The sequence below is a fragment of the Varanus komodoensis genome, unplaced genomic scaffold (genome assembly GCF_004798865.1).
Source record: "Varanus komodoensis strain SLA01 unplaced genomic scaffold, ASM479886v1 scaffold48, whole genome shotgun sequence".
Taxonomy (NCBI): Eukaryota; Metazoa; Chordata; class Lepidosauria; order Squamata; family Varanidae; genus Varanus; species Varanus komodoensis.
In genome coordinates this window covers 658,827-668,077 of record NW_025336059.1, presented here as the reverse complement: position 1 = coordinate 668,077, position 9,251 = coordinate 658,827, and the positions used below count along the sequence as shown (strand labels likewise).

The following is a 9,251-nucleotide window of genomic DNA, read 5'->3' as shown; positions in this document are numbered from 1 at the left end:
CGTTATATGTGAGTACCTGCCGGTCCCCGTTAAGTCCTGGTAGCTCTATTCTGAAACACCTGAAGTATCCGGACCATCTTCAAGGGCAGCCCCACGAAGAGCAGATTGCAACAATCCCACCGGGACATTTCCAGTGCATGGGTCATCCTTGTGAGGCCACGCTCAGTGCCAGTAAGGAATAATGCACGTATATCGATCCGGGCCTTTGCTCTCTTGCCAGGCACCGCTGCCCGTGATACGGTGTGTGAAAAATGCCCTCCAGGAGCCTCCTCGGACACGGACTCGAGCATCCAGACGTGCCAGAAGCACACGGAGTAAGCAAGTTCCACTTGCGTTGACATCGTATTGATGTGCGGGCGCAGGGTGAGAAGCGTCCGGCCTGGAGCCGTTCACCCTTCGCCAAGAAGCCGCGGCTTCTCTTCCTGGGTGGCTCATGGCTAACAGCCCACCATTAAACCACAGGGCAGGGTTCGCATGCAGTGGCAACCCAGGATTCTGCGACAGTCATGCCCAAGCTATACCCTGCGTATTCTGGGTTCCCCCAGTGCCCACACACTTCCTCCGTGGAATAGCCTGCCGCTTGTTCATTGCTCTGAGGGGATTTGTGCAAATCGGGATTCGGACAGCTTGCACTGGGAATCGGAATCTAAAGCGTGGCAGCCCAGGTTCGATAGATTTGCACGTGTTTTCTGGGCATGTGTGTTTGCACCGGGAGCTTCGCTCACGTTTTTGTGCACCGAAGCAAAACTTTCGTGCATTCCTAGGCTGTAGGTTTGGGGTCTTTGGAACAGGAAAATGCTGGCTGGACCACTTTTTCTGTCCAAATGTGAGTTAGATTCATCTTAAAGCAGCAAGACCCAAAGCGTTCACACTGGGTCGCTCCGCCGTGTGCAGTATGGGGATGTGAGCGGTGGCCTACCTCGCCAGAATGTTGTTACACCTTTCTCTTGTTGTTTCTACGCACCTTCCCAGGTATGCCAAGCTGAACAAGGTCCCCACGAGTCCTGGGGTCTCCGTGCCTGACAAGCACTTCCTGGGCCAGCCAACCAAGCAGGTGGCCCCCCGGATGCCGGGGGGCACCACCGTGCTCCCCCCAGGCACTTCCCCTGCGACCTCCCTCGGCACGGCGACCCGTGGAGCCGGGACACAAGTCAACACCATCCACCTCGGCGTCATCACTCACTCGAGGAGAGGTGAGCGGCCGAGCGGCACTTCCGGGGCTGGCGGGGACTGGCGAAGATGGGGCGATGGCTTGGGAAGCCGCAGTAGTCCCCCAAGCGCACGGGGCGTGTTCTCGGAACTCCCCGCGGCAGTGTTGCGCAGTGGTCAGGGCACGGGAGCCGGGGAGGAGTTCGGCAGCGAAGCCCGCGGGGTGACTTTGGGCCGGTCGTGGCCCCTCGGGAATCGTCCTGCATCTTTCCAAGCCCCTCTTTCCTTTCGGCGATCCCGGTGTGCAGGTGGCAGCTGGCTGGCCCTGCTGGGAGCGGTCCTGTTTGTGGTGCCGGTGCTGTTTGCCGGCCTGGTGATCCTGCGGCGGAGGCGAGCCTGCGACAAGTGGATCGTCCCCCACAAAGCCAAGAGTGAGCCCCCTTCCCGGCAGAGCAGCCCACGGCCGGCCTTTCCGAGCGCCGCGTGGGGCTGTAGCCGACGTTGCTCTAGCTGTGGGCCTGCCCGATTTCCACAGGCCTACTCTGAGTAAGGGCTAACGTGGGGCATGGCCCGTGGCCGCCTCACATGGGGTGATGCCGAGTTAGCCGAGGGCACTCTGGAGGAACCGGCGATCCGGTGACTCCCTTGCCAGGGAATGTTCCCATGACCCCAAAGGCTACCACCTGCGAGGGCTTAAAAGTGGATTTGACAAATCGATGCTGGGGAGGGCTCTCTGAGGCTACTAGTCCTCATGGAGGAATGCTGCCTGCACTCTCAGAGGCAGTGTGCCTATGTATACCAGTTACTGGGGAACATGGGCACAGGCGTGCACCGGCCTTGTTTCTGGACTCCGTATGGGCAGCAGGAGGGCCCCCCCCCGAGATCACTCGCTATGTGCTGGTATACATTGTGCCAGCAGGTGGCGCTCTTCTCCTTGCATTGGCAAATCGATGCGCCCCCCCCCCATCGAAGGAGGCGCCCCCAGACGTGGTCAGACAGGGAGAAGCCCCCGGCTTTGGCGTGGAGGGACTCCTCTGTCTCAGCACCCCCGGAGCGGAGCCCCTAAAGCGCAGCGGATCTGTTCTGCTGTCTGCTTCGTCCGACGAGGGCAGAGCCGGCCAGAAATGGATCCAGGGTGGCTGGGTTTTGGGGGGGGGGGTACTCAAATGGCCCGGCTGGAGAAGCCGGGCGGCACCGAGGCTCCTGCCACGATACGTGTGCTGGTTTTGTGAGGGATTATGGGAACAGGTTGCAGTGGCCTCCGCGCACCTGCTGGGCTCCCCAGCCCCGGAAAGGGGGCTCTAACCCCTCTCCCTCTTTCTCTCCCCCCCCCCGCCCCCTTGCAGTCTCCAGCCAGGCCAAGATATGTGCAGTAAGTATCATGACCCCCCTCCCAGACTTGGGACTGAGACAGGGGGCTCCCCCCGACCTTCCCTCTGGCTGGTTGTGGTGCTTGGAGGCAGTGAGCCTCCGTCGGGGCAGCGCTCAGCACCACGGACAGCTCACACGAGGCTCGGGGGAACGGCTGCAGCGGGTACGGGGCCCTGCCGGCACAGGGGGGCCCGCTGCTGGAACGAGCCGTGGGGGGCTGGGGGCAGTGGGGCAGATGCAGCGGGGTGGCAGGCCTGGGGATGCCGGGGGGCGGTTGTCTGTGGTGCTGGGGGCCGGCCGGGGCCGGGGGACCTTCCCTGCCTCGGCCCCCTGCGGGGCGGGACCCCTCGCTGACGGCCGCGCTCCTTCCTGTCTTTCCAGAAGAAGCGGGAGGCCCTGGCCATGGCCAAGGACAGTGCCGGGGAGGGGAAGCCCCTCAGGGAAGCCTCTGCCGACGACGGACGCCCCCCCGAAGTGGAGGGTGCGCCCAGCCCAGAGCCCGACGGGGCTGAGCTGGCCCAGGTGGCTGCCTCGCTGCCTCCGGAACCGCCTCCGCCAGGCCACGGAAATAACCACATTGGTGAGTCCTTGACGCCCCACGGGGGGGAGAAGCGGCCCGGAGGTCGCTGGAGGCCAGGGGGTGCTGGGGGGGCCCAGCTGTGTCTCTTCATAGCCCCTCCACCTGCCGCTGAGGGCTGAAATAGGCAGGCATGCCTTGGCTTCTTTTCCGTGACTCCCCGGGCAGTCGCGAGGGCAGAGCTCCACTTCCTCAGAATGGCAGCTTGCGCTCCCTTTTGAATTCAACTCACCAAGGTGCTAGTCCTCAAGAAGACGAATTCATGCTCAGAACTCTGTGCATCTGTGCCTCCTGAGCATTTCGAAAGCCCCAAGCAGGTAACTGGGCAAGTTGCTCAGTGCTGGGGAGCCACGTCTGTGACTTCCCCAAATGTGCACCCACGGCCAACATAGAAATACCTTTTGCAGCGTTCCCACTTTGCAAATTTTATCTGGGCCCCCGAATGCAGTTCTGCCTGGCAACTTTGATTTGATTTTGGGCAAGGGAGACTCCGCACCATGTGCTTACGCTCATTTGTATGCAGGGGGGAATTGCATGCATCTGTGAACAGTTCCCCTGAACATGCACAGAGTTCTCATTCCTCTGAGGCGTTCCTTTGGTTGGGCCACGCAATGCAAGGTTACGGGGTGGGGGGAGAAAAATAGTAACAACAGCAGAATGAATCGAATAGAATCATTTTGGAAGACGTGTACAGAAAATGGGAAAGTGAAAAGGACTGAAATCGGTTGAATATGGGCTCAGATCGGGTGAGGGATTGGGAAGGATTTATACACATTAAAAGGACTAATATAGGCCTCTTTTATTTTGCTTTCACCTCTGCTCTTTTTGGAAGTGCAATGCAAATTTAATAAATAGAAACATAGAAAATAGAGCGAGTCAGAAGGGATCTCCCGGGCCATCTAGTCTGACCCCCAGCTCCAGCCGGCTCCATTCATGACATGCCCACCACGTGCACGTCCAGCCTGTCCTTGAACACCCACACCGATGGGGCCCCAATGACCTCCCGTGGAAGCCCGTTCTGCACCCTCAGGGTCCTGACTGTCAGGAAGTGCTTCCTGGCATCCAAATGGAACCTGGGTTCCCTGAGCTTTGCTCCATTGCAGCGTGTCCTGCCTTCCTCTTCAGGGGAGAACAGGTCTCTCCCCACCTCCGTGGGACCTCACTCCCTCGCATACCTGTATGTCGCCAACATATCCCCTCTGAGTCGCCTCTTCTCCAGGCTGAAGAGACCCAGTTCCCCCAGTCTCACCTCATACGGCTTCCCCTGCAAACCGGCCATCAACTTTGTGGCCCTTTGCTGCACTGACTCCAACCTGGCTATATCCTTTCTGCAATGAGGGGCCCAAAACTGAGCACAATACTCCAGTTGCAGGCGCACCAGAGTCGTGTAGAGTGGTAGTAACACCTCTCTTGATCCAGAAGCCATGCTTCTGGCTACGCAACCAAGGGTGGCGTTTGCCCTCTTGGCCACCACATCACACGGCTGACTCATGTTCAGCCTGCAGTTGACCAGCACCCCGAGGTCCCTTTCACAGGTGCTGCTCTCCAGCCACTTGTCCCCTGACCTGTACTTATGGCACCCATTCCTATGCCCCAAGTGCAAGACCTTGCACTTATCCACATTGAACGCCATCCTGTTGTCTCCTGCCCACTTCCATAGTCTGTCCAGATCCTCTTGGATCTGGAGTACCTGCTCCTCAGTTGTGGCCACTGCTCCAGTTTTAGTGTCGTCTGCGAATTTGATCAGCAGACTGTTCACCCCTTCTTCCATGTCGTTAATGAAAAGATGAAACAGGACCGGCCCCAGGACAGAGCCCTGGGGGACCCCGCTTGTCACTGGCCGTCATCCTGATGATTCCCCACTAATGGTTACCCTCTGCTTTCGGTCAGTCAACCCTGCCCTAATCCACCAGACAGTGCTTTGGTGTATCCCAAAACTCCTCAGTTTCTCCATTATAAATAATTATAATGTTGTTGTGTTGCCTCTTTCTTTCCCCAGAAAAGGTCTACATCATGAAAGCTGAAACGGTGATTGTGGGTTCTGTTTTGGAAGCGCCTTCGGGGAAGTCTTGTCCCACGAGGGATGAGGACGGGGGTTCGGTGTCTGGCGAGGGTGCCAAAGAGACGGAACCGGCCATGCGGTACCCGGAGCAGGAAACGGAGCGCTGCCCGGGAAGCGACTTCACGACTCCCGTAGAGGAAGAGTGGGAATTCCATCTTTCCGGTGAAAAGACCTTGGCGATCTAAATGGAGGTATTTACCGCAGAGGGTAAAACGGGTCTACCTTTCTGGTGCTTTTAGCATCCAACGTGCTTTACAAATGTAAATGTAAAGCGCTTTACAAATGTGATTGAGGTTTCTTCTCGCCACAACGCCTTGGAGAAAATGTCACGGAGGCAACATTGGAGGAGGAAAGGATCCGTCTAGTCCAGATTTAGAAGTTGGAGTTTATCGTGTCAGCTTCTCCCAGAAGCCCTTTGATAAGAAGCCCTTAGTTCATCATGGGTTGATCGTTAGAGGACTGAGGACTTGGGCGACCGCGGCTGGTACTAGGGATGGTACCAATTTGCACGTCTGGACCAAACAGGGGCATAGATACAGACTTTGGCCAAAGTCCCCATATTTCTGAGCCCGCCGTGTGATTTATGGACAGAAACCCCCTGTCGTCGCAGCCGATTCTTTACAGCTAAAACCAAAAGGAATTTTGTGGGGAATCGCAGAGCAGATTCCCTGAGTTCAAAACATTTGCGCACAAACACAATAAGTGCAATGCTGGCCTGACTTATAAGGGACTGCATTTTAATATTTCATTATACTGAATTTTCTTTGCTCAACATTCCCAGCTGGAAGAGTTCGGCAATCCAGCAAAGCTAGATCAAAGAGAAGCCTTGCCGCTAAGGAACTGCTGGCAAATTCAGCTCTTCGCAACCTCGTGCCTTCCAAATAAGCTGGACTACAACTTCCATGCTGCTTGGGGATAATGGTGGTTGCATTCCAACGCCTTTTGGAAGGCATCAGCTTCAGAAAGGCTGCCGAGCACGTCAGAGGCATTCACAAGAGCAGATGTTTCCACGTTTCTCTGGGTATCGGATCTCAAGAAGGCCGCTTGAGCACGGCTGAGATTCGACAGGGTGCTTCTGCTTCGACTCTGATTAAATGTGTGTTGAATTTTCATCGCCGCTCTGCCCGAGTGGAAGGAACGGTCTAACGCCGTCAGACCCGGTACAGCTCCGAAAATGCTGTCTGGCCTGGACCCATTTTAGCGCCCTTCACCTCCTCACCTGGAAACCCTAAGCCACCTCTCTTAAGGTCTGTTTGCCGTTTAGAAAACACTGTTTGGTCTCGCAGGCGAATTGCCCAGGTGGTGATCTTATCAGGAATCATAAAACCCTGTAGCCGGTGAAGTTATTGATTAACCTCGATCCCCCAACTTGTAAAACACACACACACACACACACACACAGAACAACGTCACTGTTTTGCCCAGTGGGTTGGATGCTTGGAAGAGCAAACAAAAGAATCACACTGTGTTCGTGGGACAAAGCGCTTTTATATAAAGGGGCTGCCGGCTCCATGAAGGCAGCTTCTGCGGGACTGACCAGCATCGCCCGGATGCCCGCGCTTTCCCCATGGAGCCGTCCGGGGATGGTTTACGCACTGAGAAGGAGATGGAAACCGGCGAGACGGGGCGGCTCGGAGCGGCAGAGGAAAACTCGGCACAGCCAGAGACCTCCGAGGGCCCAGCTGGGCAAGGGGAGAGTGTTCCCGCCTCGTCCGCAGGAGAGTCTCTGCCCGCCGTGGAGGGGCCAACGGAGGATGCTGCAGACCCTGTGCCGGCTGCCCCTTTGCAACCACCCACGCCGGGCTCCACGACACCTTCAGAAACGCCGCCGGCGGAGCCGCCCGATCAGCCTGGCCTCTCCAGGGCCTCGCTGGCCGAGCCAGACTGCCTCATCTGCTTCCACCGGTACAGCCCGCAGCGGCCGCCCAAGCTCCTGGCTTGCCAGCACGCCTTCTGTGCCGTCTGCCTGAAGCAGCTCCTGCGGCGCGAGGACCGTGCCTGGCGCATCGGCTGCCCGCTCTGCCGCAAGGCCACCGTGGTCTTCGGGGGGCTCGTCTGCAGCCTCCGCGACAGGGAGGGCCCGGGGGAGCGGCTGCGGGGCCCCGGCCCGGGGGCCGAGGGGCCCTGCCCGGCCACGGGGGCCGGCCCACCCCAGGCCGCCGCGGCCGGCCGAGACGGAGCCGACGCAGGGGCCAACCGGGCCGCGGCCAAGCGGCTGCTGCTGCTGCTGCTGCTGGTGGCCCTGCTCACACTGCTGCTGCTGCCCTTCCTGTACGCGGGGCTGCTGAAGTGGGCCCTCTGGTCCGTGGCCGCCCTGGGGCTCCTCCTGTCTGTGGTGCTGAGCTGCAACCCCGGCCGGAGCTGCGCCCACCAGCCGTGGCCCCCCTGGCGGAGCAAGGCAGGCCAGGGCGCCTCCGCTGCCTGAGAAGCCGCACGGCCCCCCTCCGTCGCGGGCCCCTGCGGCTGCAAGGGGGGTCCCTCCTGCTCCCCCACCCGGCCTGGTTCCCGAGCGGAGCCCTCATCAGCCGCTGCGGGACGGCCCCGTCCAGGCCCGCGTGGCGGTCGGCGGCCCCGGCCCGTTTCTGGACACGGAGGGCAGCCACGGCGGAAGCACCCCAGGAGAGGGCGTGCCGTGCGGCTCCACCGAAGGGCGTGTCGCTGTGCAGACCGTTTGCGCCGCCTGATTAAATGTGCACGGAGGCCGGTTCGGAAGCGCCTGAGATGGCGGCGGCGGGAGAAGCACATCCCACCTCAGCACGGTGCCAGAAACAGTCGCTGGGGAGCTGGCCCCCCGTCGCCTTTCGGGCAGCCCTCTCGTAGCAGAATCGGCAGGAGAGGCCTGCAGGAAGCAGCGGCTTCCGAGAGAGGAGGGCGCTCTGCGAAAGAGGACACCCGGCCACTGGGAGGGAAGGGGGCTGCTCCTCGGCACAAATGACTTCTATAAGTGTGCGGTGCGCTTCTTTGCACACACTGAATATGGGGAAATGTCGCAGTTCTCTAGGAACAGCCAACGCTACCAGCTCCCAACGGCTTGTTTAGTGACGTGCGGGCCCAGAGGGTCACTTCCGCAGCCGTCCCCTGTCTCGGAGCATCCCACTGCTCCAAGATGCAGATGTCTCAGATCCAGCCTGGAAAGAGCAGGCAGTGGTTCTGATGCCTAAATCAAACCTCCATATTTCAGTGCAGTGTACCTGTGAATACCAGATGCTGGCAGTTGTATGAAAGAGAACAGTGGACAAGCTGGACTTTGAGTCGGGTCCAGAAGGGCTCGGTCTCTTTCTGAAGTCTCGGGATCCAGAGCTAAAACCCGTTTGGAGGTTTAAAATACCTCCTGAGGATAATGGAACATAATATGGGCTGGTTGCTCCTTCACTCTCTGGTTGCACTCACGGTCAGGACGGATTTAAAAAACGTGCTTCTGAGCGCACATCTGAATATATTGCGGGGGGGGGGGGCGTTCTTCTATGCTTTGAAATTTTTGTGACTATGAGGAGCAGAAGGAATCACTTAACAGAAGGTGTAGTACGGCTTTGCTCTGGAATCATTTACGGCAGAGTACAAAAGGGCTTTAATCTGGACTTGTTTAATACAGAGTATAAGAGGACCGGTTTGTCTGTGTTATGTTTTTGCAAAGATCTCAAGGAACCAACTGTTATTCTCGTATGTTTGTAAGAAGCACAGTCAGGCTATTCCTGCCATTAGAGCAGTATGAAACACTCGCATGCATTGTTCCAAGAGCATTTTATGTATATATTTAACAGGTTTTTAGCTGTGCCAAATTTATATAAAGATAATTCCTTTAAAGTTTTTGCCTTTTGCTTCCCCAAATTTGTACTTGCTTTCCAAATATGCCGTGTGCCCAGGGCCAGTGGGTGACCTCTGATGTATAAAAATACCGGTTGTAGCTTCCTGACCATAACTCACCCTTTGGAGAGACGTTGTCACCTTTTAGAAAGGTTTTTTAAAAAGTAGAAAAAGCAGGAACCTTCCAGGCGAAACTGGCTAAATTTGGCCCAGGGCCAGTAGTTACTCACCCTTGTCAAACAGCAGTAACTGAAGCCGTTTCTGTACGTGTAAGCATGATCGAGTGTT

The 9,251-nt window shown here is 57.8% G+C and overlaps 1 protein-coding gene across 1 annotated transcript; it reads left to right on the top strand.

The window, feature by feature from the left end:
- Positions 1–5,613: 5,613 nt before the first annotated feature.
- On the top strand, positions 5,614–7,584 carry LOC123031021 (E3 ubiquitin-protein ligase RNF186-like). Its single transcript, XM_044445428.1, has one exon. It carries the CDS (start codon positions 6,727–6,729, stop codon positions 7,582–7,584), a length of 858 nt encoding a protein of 285 aa, XP_044301363.1. The 5' UTR covers positions 5,614–6,726.
- Positions 7,585–9,251: the final 1,667 nt, after the last annotated feature.

Excerpts from the sequence above, each read along its gene's own strand:
- LOC123031021 (XM_044445428.1), top strand. The coding sequence starts at position 6,727 with ATGGAGCCGTCCGGGGATGGTTTACGCACTGAGAAGGAGATGGAAACC.